Source organism: Natator depressus, chromosome 6, assembly GCF_965152275.1.
Source record: "Natator depressus isolate rNatDep1 chromosome 6, rNatDep2.hap1, whole genome shotgun sequence".
NCBI classification, from domain to species: domain Eukaryota; kingdom Metazoa; phylum Chordata; order Testudines; family Cheloniidae; genus Natator; species Natator depressus.
The window spans coordinates 2,077,850-2,101,090 of record NC_134239.1 but is presented as its reverse complement, the minus strand read 5'-3'; the positions used below and the strand labels follow the sequence as shown (position 1 = coordinate 2,101,090).

Below are 23,241 nucleotides of genomic sequence, written 5' to 3'. Positions count from 1 at the left end.
GCTCCCAGCCCCCTGCTCTAACCCACTAGCCCTCAGTCCCCCTCCCAGAGCCGGGGAGAGAACCCAGGAGTCCGGGCTCGCTGGGGCGATTTCCCGCCGGCCACAAAGGGGTTAAAACCATAGAGCTCAGCGGCGTCCTTCCTTGGGGGGGTCTGTGACGTCACAAAGAAGGGCCCTTCCCCTCCCGCAGCGGGGGCGAGCCTGGGAGCGGGGGAGTCTCAACACCCCCCGTCCGGCTTTGCGGGGCGCTCTTAAAGGGCCAGCGCCGCCCCCGCGCAGCGGTGAGTCCGGGCTGGGAGCTGCGGGCGCGGGGGGGCCGGGCAGAGCCCCGGTGTGGGATTGGGGGGGTAAGTGATGTCAGTCCCGCTCCCCATCAATCCGGAGTCACTCCTGACTGCAACGGGGGCAGGGCGGGGTTCTGCTCTCAGCTCCCCTGGGGTCAATCTGGAGTCACTCCTGACTGCAACGGGGGCAGGGCGGGGTTCTGCTTTCAGCTCCCCGGAGGTCAATCCAGAGTCACCCCTGACAGCAACGGGGGCAGGGCGGGGTTCTGCTCTCAGCTCCCCTGAGGTCAATCCGGAGTCACTCCTGACAGCAACGGGGGTAGGGCGGGGTTCTGCTCTCAGCTCCCCTGAGGTCAATCCGGAGTCACTCCTGACAGCAACGGGGGTAGGGCTGGGCTGTGATCTCAGCTCCCCTGGGGTCAATCCAGAGTCACCTCTGACAGCAACGGGGGCAGGGCGGGGTTCTGCTCTCAGCTTCCCTGGGGTCAATCCGAAGTCACTCCTGACAGCAACGGGGGCAGGGCTGGGCTGTGATCTCAGCTCCCCTAGGGTCAATCCAGAGTCACCCCTGACAGCAACGGGGGCAGGGCGGGGTTCTGCTCTCAGCTCCCCTGGGGTCAATCCGGAGTCACCCCTGACAGCAACGGGGGTAGGGCCAGGGCCAGGTTCTGATCTCAGCTCCCCTGGGGTCAATCTGGAGTCACCCCTGATTGCAATGGGGGCAGGGCTGGTTCTGCTCTCAGCTCCCTTGGGATCAGTCTGGAGTCACCCCTGAGTGCAGTGGGGGTAGGGCTGGAGGGGCAGGGCTGGATTCTGATCTCAGCTCCCTCTAGCTACCACATTAGACCATATCAGAGTAATTACTTAATTAAGTGTCTCAGATTCCTGCCCAAGATTGGGTCCGTTGCGCTGGGCGCTGCTCAGACCCCCCTTGTTCGAGATCGGGGGTCCCCATCACGCCGGCCGCTTGTCGTTCCAGGCGAACGGGAGGCGCCTGCTGCCGGTGGACGAGGGGCGCAAGGAGATCGACAGGGACGCCATGCCGCAGAATTGCGGAGCCGGTCTGGCCTTGCCTAGGGGCCTGGCCTCCCGCCAAGCTGGGACGGGCTCGGTTGGGTCTTGGAGAACCGAGAAGGTCTTTAACCCTGTGATGGCCCCACACTCAGACACTTCCAGCCTGCGAGGACCATGGGGACCATCTGGTTTGGCCTCCCGCCTAACCCAGGCCAGACGTCCCCACTGGGTGATTCCTACATCCAGCCCGTATCTGATGGCTGAGCTAGAGCGGGATTTTCAGACAGACGCCCCCACCCCCGGGACAGGCCTCTGAGAGATGGAGAATCCATCATATCCCTGGCTAGGACCTTCCAATGGTATCCCACCGTCCTCCTCTGCCCCATTGACTCCAAAGGAACAAGGGCCCATTGACCCCAGCTGGGGTCTGGCCCCACTGACTCCACCCTCTCCCCATCTTTCTCCACAGGCTTCCCCCTCCCCAAGACTGACGTGAGGTGGATGGAGCAAGGGGAGGAGCCGTGGGGCCCTGATCTCCCCTCTCCCGAGGCTGGGGGGACCCCCGGTGAAACCCACACAGGTGAGGAATGAGGGAGACCCCTAAGGGGAAGGTCAGAACTGGGGCCCTTCCAAACTGTGTCTGGAGCTGGAGCTCTGGGAGGGGAGTGGGGTCTGGTGGGTTGAGCGGGGGGGCTGGGAGCCAGGACTCCTGGGTTCTGTCCCCAGCTCTGGGAGGGGGATGGGGTCTAGTTGGTCAGAGCAAAGGGGGCTGGGAGCCAGGACTCCTGGGTTCTCCCCCCAGCTCTGGGAGGGGAGTGGGGTCTGGTGTGTTAGAGGAGGGCAGGCTGGGAACCAGGACTCCTGGGTTCTACCTTCACTTTCAGTTCTTCTTCGAGCGATGGTCCCTATTGTTATCCGTCAAGGGTTGACGCGTGCGCCATGCGTCTGGCCCAGTGTCCGCTGGTCTGCACATGTACCCTTCCTTCGCCTCATGGTGTCGCCCGAGGCCATAAAAGGCAAGGCGGACCGACCGCGCTTCCCGTTCCTTCTCCACCGCCGCATGGTCCGAGCCGGAGCTGCTACTGTCCTCGCGTCTCTGACGCCCTTTAAAGAACAGCCGTGGTAGAGTTGTCCAGAGTTCATTTTATTCTAGTTTCCGCTGTTCTCCGTCTCGTTGAGTGTTGAGCAGAAGTTCTTAGGAGATGAGAGACTTTGGGGACCCCATTTACCAGCCCCCGCCCCCAACCCAGCACAAACGGCTGCATATGGGATTATGCCAAAGACGGCGCGGTTCAAGGTCTGTTCTCGCATCAACGCTGCCTCTCCTGCTTGGGGGAAGCCCATATTGCATCCAGGTGCAATGGCTGCCTCTCCTCCCAGCCGTTCCCGGGAAGGTCGGGCTCTTGGCCTCAGCAAGCATCTCCTGGAGGTTGCCATGAGGCCGCCCTCGGACCCAGGCCGGGCGGCCCCTGAGAAACCCAGGAGCTTGCCTCCGACTGTGGAGGTGGGGTCGGGTTGAAGTGGTACCACTACTATGCAGCCCGTGCGGGGCCTAGCCAGGAGGCGAGGAAGCAGGCCCAGAAGCGTGGCAATAAGTCTTCCTCCAGGCCTAAGACGATGCGCCTTCCGTGAGTTCCCGCCACGGAGAAACGGCGCGTTCCCGGGCCCACGAGCAGGACCAGAAATCGTGTAGGCCGGGGGGATCCGCTGGTACCGAGCGGCTCGCGCCGGGGAGGTTAGAGACAGCGCCGGAGCCATGTGAACTGTTCGCCCTTGGGGAGCCGAGTTCTCCTCGTCTCCCTCTGCCGTCTCACGGGCTCCCGCCCAGGATTTACCTCAGTCCAGTCGTGGGCTCGGTCCCCGTTCCCCTACGGCGTAGACGGCTCCGCCTTTTCAGCCTTGGAGGATTCGGATGGCTTCGGGCACCCTCGAGTAAGCGCTCGGAACCGGTTTTGGAGGGTGAGCCGCCCAGTTCGGTTCCACCGTCGCAGGAACCCTTCCACACACGACTGTGTCCTCAGCTCCAGGTGGCTTTCGCTGGTTCCAGGACCTCCCACGCAGAGCGGCAGGGGACTTCCGTATTCCACTGGAGGAAGAACAGGGCAAACACCCGGCCCACCCTCTTTGGTGGGGGAGTTGCCTAGCGCTCTTTGTACCAGCTTGGAGTGCAGTAACAACGGACAAGCGGGTCCCGGCTGTCGTTCGACGTGGCTCTACGATGGAGTTCGCAGCGCTACCTCATCCGCGTTCCCCCCGCCCTGATCCCTGCTCAGGGACCACGCTCACGACAGCATCCTCGCCGTAGAGGGTCGGCTCCCTACCGCAAAGGGGAGGCGATAAAGCAGGTTCCTCCGGACTCTCAGGGCCCGGGGTTCTGTTCCACGTATTTCCTGGTACCCCAGAAGAAGGTGGAGACCAGTCCTGGATCTCTGTCTCCTCAATTACTTCATCCACAAGCTGGTTTTGGATGGTCACGGTGGCAGCCATCATCGTGTCTCTGGATGGTTCACGGTTCTCAATGTGCGAGGTTCCTGTTTTCATGTAGACATCCACCCAACCCACAGAAAGTTCTTGAGATTCGCGGTGGGCCCTCGGCACTTCCAGTAGACGGTCCTACCCTTTGGACTCACCCCTGCTCCACGGGTCTTCCCCAAAGTTTCCTCTGTCGTAGCCGCCCACCGCCGGTGTCACGGGGTCTTTAGATTCCCCTCCCTCGACTACTGGCTGCTTGCAGCGCAATCCGGGGATGCCGCCATTCCTCCCCTGGAGGCGAGCGTCAATGTCGAAAAATCGACTTTGGTTCCCACATGGCCCCTGGATGTCACAGGGGCCTCCGTCGATGCGGTCTCGGCACAGGCCGACCTGCCAAGGGACAGATTCCAGGCCCTGCGGGAACTCGTCCCCTGAGTAAGCAATGGTCCTTCTGTTCCGGTCAGGACCTGCCTATCGTTCCTTGGCCACACGCATGTCAGTCGCCACCTCCTCTCGCCTCCGCCTTCACTGTCTGCAGCTGTGGCTCCGGAGAGCCAGTTCACCCATGCGACCGTGGGCTTTCTGTCATCTACCCACCCACCCACCCCGAGGTGCTCTCCTCGCTCCAGGGATGGACGGTCCCCAGGCTGGTCATGCCTTTCCTCCCATCCTCTCCGGACACGATCGTCACGGGCGCATTCCTCGCTGGCTGGGGCGCCCTCAGGGGCAAGCATGTGACGCAGGGGACCTGGACCTCTCAGGGACCCGGGCTGCACATCAACAGCCCGGGGCTTCGGGCAGGGCGGAGGCTGCGTTGCACGGGAATGTTCGTCGGCAGCGCAAGACGTACCTCCGAGCAGCAGGCAGGCGTCCACCAGGCTCCTGTCCGGCCAAGTGGATGCGTTTCACCCCCTGGGCCCGACACCCTCCCCACGACGACATGAACATGCCCCTTCTCTTGGGCTCCTGTGCTTGACGACGTCGGGACTCGCTCTCCGTCCCATCCCGGTCCACCTACCGGCTCTCAGCGCCTTCCACACACCCCCCTCCCATGCGCAGACACGCAGTCCGTCCGTCTGCAGCCATTGACGGCCAGGTCTGCTCCGAACCTGCCTGCCCATCGCGCCCCAGCGGGACCTCAACCTCATTCGCGCGACGTGAATGAAATCGCCCTTCCTTATAGCTATTGCTTCCATGAGATGGGTCAGTGAACGGATCGGGAGGTTGGGCCCCCAAAGTCTCCTGGCGCCTGCACCCCAAGTTTCTCCCAAAGGTCGTCCCCCGGTTTCAGCTCAACCAGCCCATCCGCTTCTTTCTGAAGCCTCCCGCCTCGGCGGAGGAGCGGCGCCTTGCCTCCCTTGACGTCTGCCGGGCCTTGGCCTTCCACCTGCACAGAACAGGACCTTTCCGGACGTCCTCTAGATTGCCCGCCCCGTGATCCTTTTGGTTCTAGCGCTAAACAGTCTCCACATGGAGGGTTTCTAAGTGGATTTGGGGGGTGTTCAGCTCTATCGGTTGTCAGGACGGTCTCTACCCCGTGGGGTGAGGGCCCCTTTCCTCAAGGGCGTGAGTGCCAACTACAACCGCCCTGCGAGACATGATGCTTTCGGATGTATGTCGGTGTGACGGGTTCCCTGGGGTGCAGCCTGGAACCGGGGTACGGCTGAGCCCTCTGTCCCACCAACCTGGGCTCCCTCTCACACTGGCATGCTGTGACAAGCTGCAAACCCCTCCAGGTCCTTCACTCACCCAGCCAACCACAGGCAGGGACGCACCCAGCTGAGTTACGTAAATGATCTTCCAGCCACTCATGAATTAACAGTAAAGAGGCTCCGGCCAATTCCCCACAGTTCCCCAGCCTAGGACCCCAGGGCTGTATGGTCCTGCCCTGGTCAGAAGCCTGACCAGTGTAAGTTTATAATTTAGTCTGCCCCTCCTTAAATGCAGAGAGGAGGTGCCCCAGTTCTTGTTCCTGAGCAGATTTCCCAAGCACTTCAACCAAAGCCCACTCTTTTAGGTAAAATATAAAACCGGTTTATTAACTACAGAAAGACAGGCTTTAAGTGATTATAAGTAATAAGCATAAAGATCAAAGTTGGTTTCCTAAGAAATAAAAGTAAAATCGCAATCTGAGTTCTATAAACTAGACAGGATTTGAATCAAGCCGTGTCTCACCCTGATGGTCTAGTTCCTTACTACACAGGCTGGGATTCTCCTGTCCAGCCTGGGCCCACCTCCCCAGTTCAGTCTTTGTTCTCCAGACGTGTTTCCAGGTGTTGAGTTGTGGGGGGAGTGAGACCAAGTGATGATGTCACTTCCCCTCTTTTATAGCTTCTTCCAGCCTGCTGGAAAGAGCCTTTGCTATGACCTGAGTCAAGCAGCCTCCATTGTCTGCGTGCTCTCTCTGAAAAGTCTCCATTGTATACAGATACTGGGATAGTCCTTGGGAGTGTGGATTCCTTTCATGGGCCATCAGCGTGTCTGGCTGCTCCATTGTTGTACCTGAAAGGCTGGTTGTGGGTGTTCCCAACCTCACAATATATTTCAGTCACACACACACACATAGCAAAACTTCATAACTTCCCATCCAGTGACAGCTCACACAATCCAACAGGGTATTAACGTTCAACAGATCAAGACTTTTAAAGTGATACCTCACAAGGCACGCACTCTACAAACCATATCGTAATCCTATCGCCCTGGTCAATAGGGGGGTGCCAGGGTGTTGCTTTGGGGTACAGAGTGTCACAGTCGGGGGGGCCATGCGGAGTTCGGCACATGCCTTTGCTGCGCGTTGCGCCTTGGTACGAGGCTCTGCAACGGATGCCTCGTTCGGCACGGCGGGCCTCCATCCTCTTCCTCACACCCTCCTCCGAATTCGGCATTGCTTGGTCATCGCCCTGAGTGGAACGCAATAGAGACCATCACTCGGAGAAGGAGAAGAGGTTACTTCCCTGTAACTGGACGTTCTTGGGGATGTGTTGTCCCCTATTTGGATTCCAACTCCGCCCTCCTTCCCCTCTGCCGTGGAGCTGTTAGATTCGTGGTGGAGAAGGAACTGGAGACGCGGTCGCAACAGACTCGACTTTCGAATTCTCCGGCTCTGGGCTCACGAATACAGATCGGGACCACCCGTCTCAAAGAACCTCCAGTTACAGGTACATGACCTCCTCTTCCAGTCCCGTTCACCCACTCCCCGATCTTCTTTCTCTCTTCCCCAGCAGCTACCGGGGCAGCCGCGTTCCCGGCCCCCCGCCGCAAGCTGGCCGGCCGCTCCTACCAGTGCCCGGAGTGCGGGAAATCCTTCCGGCAGAGCTCGCACCTCCTCCAGCACCAGACCACGCACACGGGCGAGCGCCCCTACCGCTGCCCCGACTGCGGCCGGGCCTTCAGCCAGAGCTCCGACCTGGTGCGGCACCAGCGCGTCCACACGGGCGAGCGCCCCTACCGCTGCCCCGACTGCGGCCGGGCCTTCAGCCAGAGCTCCAACCTGCTCCAGCACCGGCGCGCCAGCTCCGGCGCCCGCCCCTTCCGCTGCGCCCAGTGCGGCAAGGACTTCGGCCGCAGCTCCCACCTGCTCAAGCACCAGGCCACCCACTCCGGCGAGCGGCCCTTCGGCTGCGCCGACTGCGGCAAGCGCTTCGGCCACAGCTCCAGCCTGCTCCAGCACCGGCGGGTCCACGCCGGCCAGCGGCCCTTCGGCTGCGCTGACTGCGGCAAGAGCTTCCTGCAGAGCTCCGACCTGCTCAAGCACCGGCGCGTCCACACCGGGGAGAAGCCCTACACCTGCGGGGAGTGTGGGCGCGGGTTCAGCCAGCGCTCCCACGTGGTCAAACACCGCCGGGTCCACAGTCGGGGCAAGCCCTGAGAGGGCGGGGGGCGAGATGGGGGGTGATCTGGGGAGAGATGGGAACAGATGAGCAGGAGGGAGGTTAGATCGGGAGAAGACGGCCTATGGGGACAGCTCCCACGGGGGACAGCTCTGGACACCGGACTCCCGAGAGACTCTGCCATGGGGCAGCCCAGGACACAGGAACACCCATCCCCCTCCACGGCACAGACACCCCAACTGACGAGGCGACCAGGGGGCTCTCGGTGCCAGCCGGAAAGAGGAAACACCTGGCTGAGGGGGAAGTTTGGGGCTCAGCAGCGTCTCGGCCACAGACGGAGACACTCAGTGGGGAGTTACACACGCTGCTTAGGGTGGGGCGGGGTGGTGGGAAGGCGATGAGGATGTCAAGTGGGGTGTCTGCCATGGGGAGGGGTGGAGGCAAGCTCCCAAATTCTCCCCATCCCCTCCCTAAGACCCAGCTCCCATCTGCCCACTGTACCCCCAAATCCCCTCCCAGCCCCCCCAGATCCTCTCCCCGCCCCCTCAGCTACACCCTGTCCCCTCATCCATTCTCTGCACCCAAATCCCTCCCTGCCCCATAGCCACGCCCCCCCAAATCACCTCCAATCCCCTCAGTCATTCCCCCTGCCCCCTCTAGCCATTCCCCTGTCCCCTAAAACTGGATGGGCCCATGGGTCTGAGCCGCGGGATGGTCTGAGGGAGGAGGCGGGATACCGGGCTAGATGGGCCCATGGTTCTGACCCAGGGCTGCAGGTCAAATCCTTCTCTCTCCAGCTGGCCCCGGGGTTCCCTAGCTCGGTTCCCCCAAAGCCCAGGCCCCTCCGGGACAGTTCAGAGCATGGTTCCCAGTGATGTCAGCGCCCACTGCGAACTCAGGGTGACTTTTCTTCGTTGCCAGCGTGAGGAGACGGCTGAGTGGGGAGCTCGGGGTGGGTCGCGCCCGGGCTCTGGGCAGGAGGCCAATAAATACAGGCTGAGAGAAACGGGCGCCCTGTGTATCTGTCTGTCTCTCCGCCCCATGGCCCCCCACAGGGCTCCGCCAGGAGTGTGGAGGGAGAGCGCCCCCTGCTGGGCGCCCGCACCGCCCCGCTCCCTGCAGCACAGCGCCCCCTACTGCCCCACAGGGGCCAGCCCTGCCTGCCGGGCGAGCGCAGGGGTGGGGTGGCCAATGGGAGGGCAGCCACAGGCGTGTCACTGTTTCCGTTCGCTTCTCGGTGCGAGAGGAAGTGGGCAGAGCAGACGCAGCCAGGTGCACCGAGAGCTCAAAGCAGAGCCGACGCCGCCATGGTGAGCACCTCACGGCCTATCCCTGGCCCCCCTGCCCCACTCCCCACAGCGGCCCCTGCTGGGCGAGGCCGGGCTGGGGTAGCCAGGAGCTTCCCCCCATAGCCAGCGCCCCTGCCCTGCACCCCCACAGCGCCCCCTGCTGGGAGAGGCTGGGACTAGAGTCGTCCGGAGCTTCCCCCACAGCCAGGGCCCTTCCTGCTCCCCACAGCGCCCTGCCCCCAGCGCCCCACGCTGGGCGAGGCATGGGAAGCCCGGACTCCTGGGCTCTATCCCCAGCTCAGGGAGGGGAATGGGGGCTAGTGGGTCAGAGCAGGCGGGGGGCTGGGAGCCCGGACTCCTGGGTTCTCTCCCCGGCTCTGGGAGGGGAGAGGGGTCTGGTGGGTCAGAGCTGGTGGGGCTGGGAGCCCGGACTCCTGGGTTCTCTCCCCAGCTATGGGAGGGGAATGGGGTCAGCTAGGTTAGAGCGGGGGGTGGGGGCTGGGAGCCAGGACTCCTGGGTTCTGTTGCTGGTCTGAGGGCCCCAGACCCAGGCTGTCTCTGTCTCAGGATAAGGAATACGTCGGGTTCGCCACCCTCCCCAACCAGCTGCATCGGAAATCTGTGAAGAAGGGATTCGACTTTACTCTGATGGTGGCAGGTAAAGGGTTAAACCCCATGCACCCCTACAGCCCCCCGCTCTAACCCACCAGACCCCACTCCCCTCTCAGAGCCGGGGAGAGAACCCAGGAGTCCTGGCTCCCAGCCCACCCCCGCTCTAACCCACCAGACTCCACTCCCCTCTCAGAGCCGGGGAGAGAACCCAGGAGTCCTGGCTCCCAGCCCACCCCCGCTCTAACCCACCAGACCCCACTCCCCTCCCAGCGTTGGGGAGAGAACCCAGGAGTCCTGGCTCCCCCTCCCAGCGTTGGGGAGAGAACACAGGAGTCCTGGCTCCCAGCCCCCCTTGCTCTGACCCACCAGACCCCACTCCCCTCTCAGAGCTGGGGAGAGAACCCAGGAGTCCTGGCTCACCCCCTGCCCCTCCCTGCAGGGGAGTCTGGGCTGGGGAAGTCTACGCTGATCGACAGCCTGTTCCTGACGGATCTGTACAAGGATCGGACCCTGCTGGACGCCCAGGGTGAGTGGGGGGTGGGGCAGGACCCAGGGCTGTATGAGGGTGGGTGAGGGGTGTGTGGGTGCGGCAGGGGAGGGGCGGAACCCCAGGGTGGATTGAGGGGTGAGTGAGGGGTCTGGGAGGTGGCTGGCGTGAGGTGGAATCCAGGGCTGTATCAGGGTGGGGGTCGGGGGTGCAGTTGGGGTGGGGCGGGACCCGGGGGTGTTTGGGTGCTGGGGAGTTGGGTGGAGTGATCTGGGGGTGTAGCAGCGTGAGTGAGGGGTCTGGGGTGTGGCCAGGGTGGGGCGGGACTCACGGGTGTATGGGGGGTGGGGAGTAAGGTGGGGTGAGTTGGGGGTGAATTGGGGGGTGAGTCTGGGGGCACGGCAGGGGTAGGGCAGGTCTCGGGGTGTATTGGGGTGTGCCCGGGGTGGGGAGGGACCTGGAGGGTGTATCAGGGTGGGGCAGAGGTAGGGGGGACCCGAGGCTGTACCGGGGTGAGGGGGCCATGCCCCCCTGGCGCTGACCCTGTCCCCCCCCAGCGCGCGTCCCGCAGACCCTGGCGATCGAGCGGCGAGCTGTGGAGTTGGAGGAGGGCGGCGTCCGGGTGAAACTCACCGTCGTGGACACCCCGGGCTTTGGGGACGCCGTGGACAACGCTGACTGGTGAGGGGGGGCCGGGGGACACCCCTGCCCAGGCCAGTCCATAGTGGACTATATTGACCAGGTGGGGGATGGGGGGGGAGGGCAGAGCAGTGCATTGTGGGATATGCTCACGAAGCCCCCTCCTTTCCTCTCCCGCAGACCAGTCCCAGCTGGGAGCCCATAGAGGAATATATGGACTGGCAGGAATGAGGAACTTGGGGCGGGGGCTGGGACAGCAGTGCATTGTGGGAACCCCTCACCAACCTCCCCCTGCCCCTTCCCCTGGGCTGGTCTTAGCTGGGGGCCCATATTGGACTATACTGACCAGTAGGGACCTGGGGGGGGGAAGAGATTCGGGGGGGCGGAATTGGGAGAGTGGGGGCAGAGTCTGTCAGGGCAGTGCATTGTGGGACACAGGCTCTAACCCCTTCCCAGGACTGGTCCCTGCTGTGGGCTGATATTGGACTATATGGACCAGCAGGGATCCTGGGGGAAGTTAGGGGAGGGAGGGGGTATTTGAGGAGTGGGGGGGGGGGCTGTCAGAGCAGTGCATTGTGGGACACAGACTCTAACCCCTCACAACGGGTGGTCCCAGCTGGAGGTCCATACTGGACTATATGGACCAGCAGGGATTGGGGGGAGATAGGGGAGATTTGGGAGTGGAGGGGGCTGGTGGAGCAGTGCACTGTGGGAGACTCTCACTAACGCCTCCCTCCTCTCCACTCCCCCGGGCCGGTCCCAGCTGGGGGTCCATAGTGGACTATATTGACCAGCAGTTCGAGCAGTTCTTCCGGGACGAGAGCGGGCTGAACCGGAAGAACATCACGGACGGGCGGGTGCACTGCTGTCTCTACTTCCTCTCGCCCTTCGGCCATGGGTACAGGGGGGTGCTGGGCCTGGGGGGCTGTGGGAGGGGGGTGTCATGAGGGGGTGGGGGGGAACTGGCAGTTGTGGGGACTGGCATAAGGTGTGGGAGCTTTGGGGTGCATTGGGGCACTGAGAGGGGTCACATGGGGTGCTGGGCATGGGGGGTGCGCCAGGGGACACTGGATTATTTGGGGGGGGTCACTCGGGGATGTGGGGGTGCTGGGGGGTATAGGGGCCCTTGGTGGGCTGAGGGACGGCGGGGGGCGCTGGGGGTCATTGGAGGGATGTGGGGGGCACAGGGGCTATTTGGGGGTGCCTCACTCCCTGCCCCCCCCAGGCTGCGCCCCCTGGACGTGGCGTTCCTGCGCGCCGTGCAACACAAGGTCAACATCGTGCCAGTGATCGGCCGAGCCGATGTGCTGACCCCCCGGGAGGTGGGCACCATGAAGGAGAAGGTGAGAGTCGCCGGGGGGGAGGAGTTCTACAGGGGGGCAGGGTCCCCCAGCCCATGTGCCCCCATATCCCCCTGCACCCCAAACAGTGCCCCATCCCAACCCTCCTCCTGCACCCATATTTCCATGCTAGCCCCCCCAATTCCCCATGATCGCCGCATTCCCCTGCACCCCAAATTCCTCCCCAGTCCTCACAGCCCGCCCTGGCGCCCCAAAATTTCACTCCTTGCACCCCAAATGTCTCCCAATCCCAACCCACACTCCCTGTACCCCCATATCCCTCCTCAACTGAAAGCCCCTCCCCCTACACCCCAAATCCCTCCCACTGCCAAGCCACATCCCCCTGGGCCCCAAATTTGCTGCTCTACCCCCCATCCCTCCCTGATCCTCCCCACATCCCTCTGCCCCCCAAATTTCCCTCCTTGTACCCCAATGTTTTCCTAATCCCAGCCCATCATCCTGTACCCCAATTTCCCCCAATCCCCAACCACCTCTTCCTGTACCCCAATTCCCCTGGTGCCCCCCCATCCCCGCTGAACCCCCCCCCGGCCTCCTGCTTCTCCCACAGGGGCGGGGGATGGGTCTCTGTTGTGCATGAGGGTGTTGGGGTGACGCTTCCTCCCCCCCACCCCACGGCACCCCCAGATCCGGCAGCAGCTGGAGGAAAACGCCATCAGCATCTACCAATTCCCCGACTGCGACTCCGACGAGGACGAAGACTTCAAGGCCCAGGACGCGGAGCTGAAGGTGAGAAGTGCTCCGTGCGGGGGATGTGGGGGGGGGAGTTCTGGGGGGGCTACAGGAAAGGGGGGGGGCCCTGGAAACCCCCTAACCCCCCCTCCCCCTCCCAGGGCAGCATCCCGTTCGCCGTGGTCGGCTCCAATGACATCGTCCGGGAGACCAAGGAAAAGGCCTTTCGGGGGCGCACGTACCCCTGGGGGGCTGTGGAAGGTAGGGGGCGCCGTGGGGCAGGGAGCGGGATGGGGCTGGGCAGCTCGGTGGGGTGGCTGTGGGGCAGAGGGGGGCACCGTGGGGCAGGGAGTGTCGTGGGGGGCTAGGGAGTGCTGGGGGTCAATTGGGGCACCAGAGGGTGGGGGGATAAGTGGGGGGGCTGGGGTCATTGGCTGGCATGAGGCATCAATGGGGGGCACTGGGTGGCAGAGGGGGTCAGTGGGGGATGCCAGGGGCCAGTAGGGGATACTGGGAGGTAGGGGGGGCAGATGGGGCAGTGGGTGGTGCCTGGGGGCACTGGGGATTGGGGAAGCTGGGGGTTAGTGGAGGACACCAGGGGGAAGAGGGGTCAGTGGGGGACACTGGGGGAGGCCAGGGGTCAGTGGGATGCGCTAGGGGGCAGAAGGGGCACTGGGGGAGGCCGGGCACACAGGGGTCAGTGGGGGCGCGGGGGGAGGGTCAGAGGGATCAGTGGGGGGCACCAGGTGGCAGAGGGGGCACTGGGGGAGGCTGGGGGCAGAGCGGGTGCTAGGGGGCACCAGGTGGCAGAAGGGGGTGCTGGGGGGCACCAGCTGGCAGAGGGGTTGGTGGGCGAGGCCAGGGATCAGTGGGGGGGCACCAGCTGGCAGAGGGGTCAGTGGGCGAGGCCAGGGATCAGTGGGGGGACACCAGCTGGCAGAGGGGGCACTGGGGGAGGCCGGGGGCAGAGGGGTCAGTGGGGGGCACCGGGGGTCAGAGGGGGTGCTGGGGGGCACCAGGTGGCAGAGGGGTCAGTGGGGGATGCTGGGCGAGACCAGGGATCGGGGGGGGCACCAGGTGGCAGAGGGGGCACTGGGGGAGGCTGGGGGCAGAGGGGTCAGTGGGGGGCACCGGGGGTCAGAGGGGGGTGCTGGGGGGCACCAGGTGGCAGAGGGGTCAGTGGGGGACGCTGGGCGAGGCCAGGGATCGGGGGGGGCACCAGGTGGCAGAGGGGGCACTGGGGGAGGCTGGGGGCAGAGGGGTCAGTGGGGGGCACCGGGGGTCAGAGGGGGGTGCTGGGGGGCACCAGGTGGCAGAGGGGTCAGTGGGGGACGCTGGGCGAGGCCAGGGATCGGGGGGGGCACCAGGTGGCAGAGGGGTCAGTGGGAGAGGCTGAGGGCAGAGGGGTCAATGGGGGGCACCAGGGGGCAGAGGGGGCACTGGGGGAGGCTGGGGGGCACCAGGGGGCAGAGGGGGCACTGGGGGAGGCCAGGAATCAGTGGGGGGCACTGGGGGAGGGGGACACGGGCCCCATGACTCTGTCGCCCCCCAGTGGAGAACCCGGCGCACTGCGACTTCCTGCGGCTGCGCACCATGCTGGTGCGGACCCACATGCAGGACCTGAAGGAGGTGACCCAGGAGATCCACTACGAGAACTACCGGGCCCACTGCATCCAGAGCCTGACCCGCGTGGGCGCCCGCGACCGCGCCAGCCGCATGTGAGCCCAGCGCCGGGGGGCAGCCGGGAGAGCTGGGGGGCAAGGGGAGCAGGGATGGGGTGGGGGGGGCAGCGAGGATAGGGGGCAGCCGGGGGTTGAAATGAATCTGGGCGCGATGGGGACACCCGGCCCCGCCTCCCCCTGACCCATCTCCCCCCCCCACCCCCCAGGAAACTGTCCCGGCAAAGCGCCACCGAGCTCCCCCTGCTGCCCCTGGCGGAGACGGACACGGAGAAACTGATCCGGGAGAAGGATGAAGAGGTGAGTGGGCCACGAGGGGGGCGTTGACGGGGGGGGGCGCTCTGCCCCCGGTTATACCCAGCCCCCAGCGCCGGGCAAGGCGCCCCCCTGTTTCCAGGCCCTGCCCGCCCCGTGTCTCACCTCCCCCCCCCCTTGTCTCGCTCCCCCCAGCTGCGCCGGATGCAGGAAATGCTGCAGAAGATGCATGCCCAGATCAAGCAGAGCCAGGGGGAGCAGTCGGACACCCTGTGAGGATTTCGGGGCAGTACCCCCTCTGGAGCCAGCGTCTTCTGGATTTCGCAGCAGCAGAAGGGACAGGGGTGATTCTCTGGGGCAGCCTAAGCAGCACTCGCAGCCCCCCCAAAGCCCTGCTCACCAGAGCCCCCCCAAGAACCCTAAATTCCCTGTTCCTCACAGTCACCCCGTCTTCTCCCCCTTCCTGGCTTTGCCCCTAACACCTCCTTTAATAAACTCACCCCTGTGTTTGCACCACTGCTCCCTGTGTCTCTTTTGGGGGGCATGATCCCCCACCCTTTCTGGCCCACAGGTGGGGGCAGAGGGGAGCCCTGCCAATGGACACGACGGAGAAAATGACCTCCCCAAAAAGGGAAGGTTTTTATTACTTAAAAACAACAAGAAAAAGAGACAAACTCAGAACAGAACTTCGGGGGGGCGTCCTGGGGTGACAGGCAGGGCGGGTTCTGGGATGGGGGGGTCGCTGATAAACTGCGGGCAGGGGGGTTGCTGTAGAAAGGGGGAGCTGGGGTGCAATGAACAGGGGGGAAATCTGGGACTGGGGGGGATTGAAGTGGTGGGGTTGCGGGGGACACAGCCCATCTCTCCGCCAGGGGACTGGCGTTGCCCCCCCGCAGGGGTCTGAGTCCGCCCGGCCGTCAGTCCTGGGGGCCGCAGGCGTCCGGGGGCCCGGCCTGGTAGTGGGTGTACTTGCGGGCCGAGCCGTGGGCGCGGTGGGCCGGGTAGCGGGCCCGGTTCCGGTCCAGCTTGCGCAGGGCGGCACGGGGCAGGTCCACCCGGCACTGCTGGGCCAGCGACACCAGGTAGAGCAGCACGTCGCTCAGCTCCTCCGCCAGGGCCGCCCGCTCGCCCGGCGCCCAGCCCGGCAGCCCCGCCCGCGCCGCCGGCTCCGCCCGCCACTGGCTGGGGAGAGACGCACAGCCGGGTCACTGGTGGCCGGGGCAGACGGACACGGAGCGGGGGGGGGGGGGGGCGGGACAGGCAGACACACGGACACGGAGCGGGGGGAGGGCCGGGACAGACAGACACGGAGCAGGGGGGCGCCGGGACAGACAGACACACGGACACAGAGCGGGGGGGGGGCGCCGGGACAGACAGACAGACAGACGGAGCGGGGGGGCGCCGGGACAGACAGACACACAGACGGAGCGGGGGGGGGCGCCGGGACACCCCGCCCCCACCCCTTCTGCCCAGAGTTGAATCCGCCATGTCAGCTGCAGCCACTAGGTGGCGACGTTGTTCAAACCCCCCCCCCCCCCGGAGTGTCACAAGTTCTCAGGGCTCAGCCTGCCCCAGCCCCTGGGCTGTGTGCGCGTGTGGGGGGCGGGGGGGGAGCTGGGTCAGGTCCGTCCCTCCATCCCCTTCCCAGGTCTCTCCCGGGGGTTGCAAACCATCATCATCCCCCCCCCCCGCCATACTCACAAGAGCTCGGCCACTTCCCCCACTTCGCCCACCAGCGCCAGGAGCAGGTTTCGGGGCTGGTGGAACTGGCCCCACCCCCGCTCGGCCACGAACTCGGCCTGGAGCCGCCGGCTGGACAAAGAGAAACAGGGGGGGGGGGAGGTGGAGGGTTAGAAAAGTGTCCAGGTCGGGAGTGGGGGGCAGGGCTGCGGGGGGCTGGGGGTCGGGAGTGAGGGGCACCGGCAGCGCTGGGGAGGGGCTGGGCTGGTGGGGGCTGTGGGTCAGGAGTGAGGGCACTGGCAGGGCTGCGGGGGGCAGGGCTGGGCTAGCAGGGGGCTGCGGGGCGGGAGTGAGGGGCACCGGCAGGGCTGGGGGGGGGCAGGGGTAACTCACATGTCCTCCAGGGAGGGGTCAGCGCTGAATGTAAACTCCCCTGGGGTCCCCCCCTCTGCTCCCTGGTCTCCAGCTTCTGAGATCTTGACAGCAGACTGCGCCCCCTGCAGGAGCCGGAGGGAATCACATGGTGACCCCAGAACCCCAACTTCACCGGGCCCTGCCACCAAACACCCCCCACGGCAGCATCTGGGACCCCCGGACACACAGTGGAGGGTCAGCATTTGGGGTCACTGCACCAGTGACCCGGGTCAGAGCTGGGGGGCGGGGGGAGCCCAGGGCTGGGCTAGCGGGGGGCTGTGGGTCAGGAGTGAGGGGCACGGGCAGAGCTGAGGGGGGAGCCCCAGAGGTTTCTGGCTGCCTGCCCCCCCCCAGCCCAGCTGGTCCCACAACTGGAGAAACGCCCCAAACTGCACCCCCCACACGCCTGGCTGATGGGAGACACCCCCCCCCCCGTCCAACCAAAGCAGGTCGCTCGAAAGCGGCCCCCCCCGGACAGGACAACAACCCCCTTCTGCTACCGTGCTGAGCGCCCCCCCCGCACAGCGGTGTGAGTTGGGGGGAAAGCCCAGGAGCTGGGCGGACACCCGGCTCGGCCCCGAGAGGCGCTTCCCGCTTCGTCCCGCCCCCCCCCGGCTGCAATTCCCACCCCTCCCCCCATGCACCCCCCCGGCTGCAATTCCCGCCCCTCCCCCCATGCGCCTCCCCCCGGCTGCAATTCCCACCCCTCCCCCCATGCGCCTCCCCCCGGCTGCAATTCCCGCCCCTCCCCCCATGCGCCTCCCCCCGGCTGCAATTCCCGCCCCTCCCCCATGCACCCCCCCGGCTGCAATTCCCGCCCCTCCCCCATGCACCCCCCCGGCTGCAATTCCCCCCATGCAGCCCCCCCAGACTTCAAATCCCCCCCACGCCCCATGTACCTCCCCGGCTGCAATTCCCGCCCCCCGCCCCCCGCACCTGGCCGCCCTCGCGGCACGGCCCGTCCATGCCTCCCTCGAGCCCCGGTACCACGCCTCCACCGCACCCCTCCAGCCAATCAGAGCAGGAGCCGGCCCCAGCCGGCCAATGGGATCGCCCGATCGCGCGGCGCAACCAATCAGGGCGCCCGAGGCAACGGGAAGGGGGGGCACGCGGGGAGCGAGGTTGTACCGAGCATGCGCAGTGACGCGGTTGAAGCGGCTGCCCGGTCTTTCCCCGGGAGCGGGCGTCGCGTGCCCGCGCTCGCGCTGTGCGGGTGGCACGTGGGGGCTGAGTGGGGCAGGAGCCGTGTGCACGGGGGGGCTAGGAGTTATCGCACGGGCTGCAACCCGTGCGTAGGATGGGAGCCCCCTACAGCCCCGCGCACCCCATTACCAGCCCCTCCCCTCAGCCCTGCCCCCTGCACCCCCATTCCCAGTGTGTGCCCCCATTTGCACCGCCCCTGCCCCCACACCCCAGTGCCAGCGGCTCCCCCAGCCCTGCCCCCTGCACCCCAATTCCCAGTCCCTCCCCCCAGCCCTGCTCCCCCACCCCCCATTACCAGTGCATCCCCCCAGCCCTGCCCCCCGCACCCCATTCCCAGTCCCTCCCCCCAGCCCTGCCCCCTGCACCCCCCATTCCCAGTGTGTGCCCCCATTTGCAACCCCCCTGCCCCCACACCCCAATGCCAGCAGCTCCCCCAGCCATGCCCCCCACACCCCATTTACCTGCACCTCTCCCCAGCTGTGCCCCCCCACACCCCCATTACCTGCATCTCCCCCCAGCCCTGCCCCCTGCACCCCCATTCCCAGTCCGTCCCCCAGCCCTGCCCCCTGCACTCCCCCATTCCCAGTGCGTCCCCCAGCCCTGCCCCCTGCACCCCCATTCCCAGTGCGTCTCCCCAGCCCTGCCCCCTGCACCCCCATTACCAGTCCCTCCCCCAGCCCTGCCCCCTGCACCCCCATTCCCAGTGTGTGCCCCCATTTGCACCGCCCCTGCCCCCACACCCCAGTGCCAGCGGCTCCCCCAGCCCTGCCCCCTGCACCCCCATTCCCAGTGTGTGCCCCCATTTGCAACCCCCTGCCCCCACACCCCAGTGCCAGCGGCTCCCCCAGCCATGCCCCCCACACCCCCGTTACCTGCATCTCCCCCTAGCCCTGCCCCCTGCACTCCCCCATTCCCAGTGTGTCCCCCCAGCCCTGCCCCCTGGACCCCCATTCCCAGTCTCTCCCCACAGCCCTGCCCCCTGCACCCCCCATTACCAGTCCCTCCCCCCAGCCCTGCCCCCTGCACCCCCATTCCCAGTGTGTCCCCCCAGCCCTGCTCCCTGCACTCCCCCATTCCCAGCCCCTCCCCCTGCCCTGCCCCCTGCACCCCCATTCCCAGTCCCTCCCCCCAGTCCTGCCCCCTGCACCCCCATTACCAGTGTGTGCCCCCAGTTGCACCCCCACACCCCAGTGCCAGCGCCTCCCCCAGCCGTGCCCCCCACACTCCCGTTACCTGCACCTCCCCCCCAGCCGTGCCCCCTGCATCCCTGTTATCTGCACCTCCCCCCAGCTGTGCCCCCTGCACCCCCAGTGCTGGTACCTCCCCCTCAAGTCGTGCCCCCCCCCCAGGCTGTGCGAGCTGCGCCCCCCCGGGCTGTGCCCCCCTCAGTGTGCTGGAGAGCCCCTGGCCAGTGCCTGCACAGAGCCGGGGGCGGGACGCTGGGTCTCCCCCCCCATTCCTGCCAGGGGGGCTGAGCCTGGCCGCAGGGCCCTGCCGGGAAAGGCCCTGGCACCGTGCCCCCTCCCAGCAGGCATTGCCGGAGCGGGGGAGCCCCGTCCTGCCCCGCCCCAGCCGTGTGCCCCCTGCCCCAGCCCGCCCCAGCCTGCCCTGCTGCGGCTCCGCACGAGTGGGGTGGGGGGCCCAGGGCAGGTGGAGGTGGGGAGGGGAGCCGGGGGGGCAGTGGAGGGCTAGGGGATGATGCAGTGGCCAGCGGGGGCCAGGAGCAATGGGGGGAGGGGAATCTGGGGAGACAGTGGGGGCTTAGACTGATGGGGGGGCAGCGGGGACCAGGAGCAAGGGGGGGGGAGCGGAGGCCAGGGAGGCAGTGGGGGGCCAGGGGTGATGAGGGGGCCAGGGCACCATTTCCCCTAAGGCCGATCCGGGCGTTGGGGACGGCCACCGCCCGGGGTGTTGCTGGAGGGTGCCCTGGCCCTCCCCAGGAAGCTGAGCGTGGCTGTGATGGGTGGGGGGGGTCCTGCCATGGTGCCCCCGCCATCAGCAGTTACCCCTGGCCTGCGGCACCCCTGAGGAGCTGGTGATCGCGCGGCCCCCCACTGGGGAGCACCCCGGGATGTTTCCAGCTCTCACGTAACCCAGCCACGCGCGTGCAGCTGCACGGAGCGGGGGGCTGTCGGGACCCCAGAGACGCCCAGGCCCAGGGGGCTGGCAGGTCCCCGCCATGCTTTTGTGCGGGGCTATGTGAGAAACGAGTCCTCTTAGCCCAGCCAGGCCCCGGGAGCGGCTCCTCGTGCCCCGCAGGAGCAAGGGCCCGTCCGCTGTGAGGGCTGCGTCTGGGGCCGACGCCGGGGATTTGGGGATGGAGCTGCCGCGCCAGCTGCGGCCAGGGCACGTTCTGTCCCCGGGATGCGGACGGTGGCGATTGTGCAGGGCCGAAGGCGGGCGAGCTCGGCTGACGTCACTGCGCACGAGGGGGCCCGTGTGTTTCCACGGGGGGGGACCAGGCCCGAGCTTGCTTTGAAAAGGAATTCAGAGCTCTCCCAAGTCCGCTTTCCACGACTCTCAATGGTTTGTGGGCACTTGGTGTTTCTTTCCTCATACACTGGGTGACCCGATGTCCCGTTTGTAAAGGGACAGTCCTGTTTTGGGGGGTCTTTTTCTTATATAGGCACCGATTACCCCCCACCCCCCGTCCCGATTTTTTACCCTTGCTGTCTGGTCACCCTAGATGACCTGCTCTGCCGTGGAAAGGAATAATAAAGAAATACTCAGATCTCTGTTCAGGGTTTTACATCCACGAGCCCAGAAACGCGGCTTGTAGGACGCTTTCTAAGCTGTCCTGAAAACACAGACATGGGGGCTGGGTCCTCTCCGCCCCAATTGCTTTTTCTCAAGTGCTGGGATGATGCTGCCTCAGCAGCTTGTCCCAGCTAAAGGGTCACCTCTGAGTTCGGGAGGAATAAAGGTCACGGACGTAAGGCTGTGGCATTGTGCACCTCGACGTAGCCCCCCGCTGTGAGCTGCTGATGAGACGTTTGGTGCAACGCCTGCCTTGCGAGGGGTCTCTTTACAACGCTTGATCGGTTAATTCCCTGTTGGATGGGGCGAGCTGTCGCTGGACGGGAAGTCGTGAACACACAGGTACGAACGCCAGCGTTAGGAACTCACCGGCCAGCCACACGCTCCTGCTTTGCAACGGGAAGGCCGCAATCAGGCAGCAGCAGAAACCCCTCCCGGCCCCTGCCGCACAACCCCCCCAACACAGGACAGGACTATGTTCAACATAATAAATAAAGGGAGAGCGGCCTTTTTCTTCTGCCTGGTAAAGCTTCCAAGCTGTAGAAGTCCATGATCAGCTGGAAACTTTTGAAGGGACAAACCCGAATGTTTTGTTCAGAGTTCGGAACATTTCAGAGGTAGGAGCAACCCTCGGCCCTGGGGGTTTGTAACTCTGAGGTTCTAGGCGACTCCCACACCCAGCCTTTCAGTTGCAACAAAGGAGCAGGGCTGGTTGGCCAGATGGGCGTGGGTGGCCCATCAAAAAGTTATCCACTCTCCCTGAGGCCCCTTGGAGAAGGGACAGGGTGAAAGGCTGGTGGGTTGGGAGGGGCCAGGGGTCCCATAGTCCAGGTTGCGCCCGGGGGACCCCCTCACAAAGATAACACACGCTTTGTGAACCCATACAAGAGTGCTCTACTAACCTGGTGCTTAACACCTCAAGTGTCTCCCCTGCCCATTCTCCAGTGAGATAACTCCCCTGCCACGAGCACTTACGCTGTGCCCCCTGCAATAGACGTCTGATGGACCCAAAGATGTAGGGTCCCCCTGGCTGAGGACCTTCACAAAAGCTCCAAAGTCCCTTTGTGCTTTATAAATGTTTGTCATGCCTGTGATCATCGTGACCCTGAAACGCGTGTGTTCGTTATATGGGTTGCTTTATTTCAGACTCTTCAGCATTTCAGAAAACGGATTTTTCCAACAAGGCTGCACAAGGCCAAAACCTTCCTGTAATAAATAGCAGTATGGCGGGTAGGGAGCGGGTTTCTCTCTCTGTTCTGTTATTTTCTGAACAGTGTCTTCAAACTCCCCTGCTTGTGAAATTCACATTCCTGCCTGGAGTGACTCTGACTTCACTCGGTTAAACTCTTATAGGCCATCTCATGATTTCAAATGCAATTCGATTTCCATGGATCAAAGGCAGCCAGAGTTTGTAAGGCACGAATACTTCAAACTTAGACACGTAGCTCACGTTGACTTCTGTCCCTCTTGGGATTGGCCTATGAACGCAGCCTCGTCGAGTTGGGCTTACCCTGCTTATACGTCCGCAATTTCCACGTCACACCTACTGTCACGGGCACTTATCCAAAACTGGTAAATCTGGATTTTAACAAACCCTTCCTGGTGCTCACTGACCCCTCGGACGCGGGGCTGGGTGCGGTGCTGATGCAAACTGATACTAAGTGGGAGAGACGCCCCATTGCGTGCCTGAGCAGGAAGCTGCTGCCCCGGGAGCACCGACTAAATAAAGTCCGATTGTTGTATGGCTAGATACTGCATGTTTGCCATTAGGCAAATGTTAACAGTGTGACATGTTTTCTTCTGTGAACAATACTCAGGGAAACCCTTTGAGGAAAAAACCGCCCGGGTGTTGGCATTAAAGAGGAGAAACACGTAGCCTGAAGGGATGAATAAAGCCGGCAGACTTCATCTGCGTCGATTTGCTGCCAACTGTTCTTTGGAAGGCGAGCCAGACTTCTTTTCATGTCACCCAGACGCAGAATACAATGGACTTTTCAGCATGTAACTTACGGTCCCGATGCCCCAGCGCTGGGTTTGTTTGGAGCGTTCACCTGACCGTCACCGGGACCACGGTCAGGAGCCCGGGTTTTCTTCACGGTGCCCAGAACATCTGCGCTACCCCCCTCGGCGCCCGAACAAACGCGTGGGTCAGTTACACGGCAAAGGAGTATAACTTATGAATACGACCGGACAAACCCTGTCATTCCGCTTTATTTCTCAAGCCCGTGAGCCAACGTATCCACAAACAACAACCCGCAGGCGTTCACCGAGCAATGATTTCTCGTTTAAAAAACCATTTCAACAGCTAATTAGAGCCAGATATTGAAATCCCCCCCTGCCCCCCCGCACTTTGTACTCAAGCCATGACGAACCACACCGTGTTCAGATATAACAAGGAGTCTGGTGGCACCTTAAAGACTAACCTTGTTTTTGTGGATACAGATTAACACGGCTACCCCCCGATAGTGTTCAGATATCTTTGATATGCATATGCCGTATAATTAAGGCTAAGATTTTGTCACGCATATTTGTAGTAAAAGTCACGGACAGGTCACGGGCAATAAAGAAAAATTCCTGGAAGCCCGCGACCTATCCC

The 23,241-nt window shown here is 64.3% G+C and overlaps 3 protein-coding genes across 4 annotated transcripts; 2 read left to right on the top strand and 1 right to left on the bottom strand.

Annotated features, from left to right (window-relative positions):
• The first annotated feature begins 169 nt into the window (after nucleotides 1-169).
• ZNF771 (zinc finger protein 771) lies at nucleotides 170-7,692 on the top strand. Its single transcript, XM_074954261.1, has 3 exons — nucleotides 170-281; nucleotides 1,768-1,878; nucleotides 6,992-7,692. The coding sequence occupies exons 2-3, from the start codon at nucleotides 1,800-1,802 to the stop codon at nucleotides 7,636-7,638; spliced, it is 726 nt and encodes a 241-aa protein (XP_074810362.1). The 5' UTR covers nucleotides 170-281; nucleotides 1,768-1,799; the 3' UTR covers nucleotides 7,639-7,692.
• Nucleotides 7,693-7,782: 90 nt separating this feature from the next.
• SEPTIN1 (septin 1) lies at nucleotides 7,783-15,075 on the top strand. 2 transcript variants are annotated; one of them, XM_074954238.1, is made up of 11 exons: nucleotides 7,783-7,947; nucleotides 9,457-9,547; nucleotides 9,941-10,027; nucleotides 10,546-10,669; nucleotides 11,391-11,525; nucleotides 11,853-11,970; nucleotides 12,613-12,714; nucleotides 12,819-12,918; nucleotides 14,210-14,375; nucleotides 14,546-14,636; nucleotides 14,787-14,988. In XM_074954238.1, exons 1-11 carry the CDS (start codon nucleotides 7,783-7,785, stop codon nucleotides 14,865-14,867), a joined length of 1,260 nt encoding a protein of 419 aa, XP_074810339.1. In that variant the 3' UTR covers nucleotides 14,868-14,988. The 2 variants fall into 2 exon arrangements, with proteins under 2 accessions (XP_074810339.1, XP_074810340.1); XM_074954239.1 differs by lacking the exon at nucleotides 7,783-7,947 and adding an exon at nucleotides 8,604-8,910 and having other exon boundaries at nucleotides 14,787-15,075.
• Nucleotides 15,076-15,329: 254 nt separating this feature from the next.
• Nucleotides 15,330-17,674, bottom strand: DCTPP1 (dCTP pyrophosphatase 1). Its single transcript, XM_074954273.1, has 4 exons — nucleotides 17,622-17,674; nucleotides 16,665-16,768; nucleotides 16,293-16,403; nucleotides 15,330-15,773 (listed from the first exon to the last, which is right to left on the bottom strand). The coding sequence occupies exons 1-4, from the start codon at nucleotides 17,649-17,651 to the stop codon at nucleotides 15,509-15,511; spliced, it is 510 nt and encodes a 169-aa protein (XP_074810374.1). The 5' UTR covers nucleotides 17,652-17,674; the 3' UTR covers nucleotides 15,330-15,508.
• Between the last annotated feature and the right edge of the window lie 5,567 nt (nucleotides 17,675-23,241).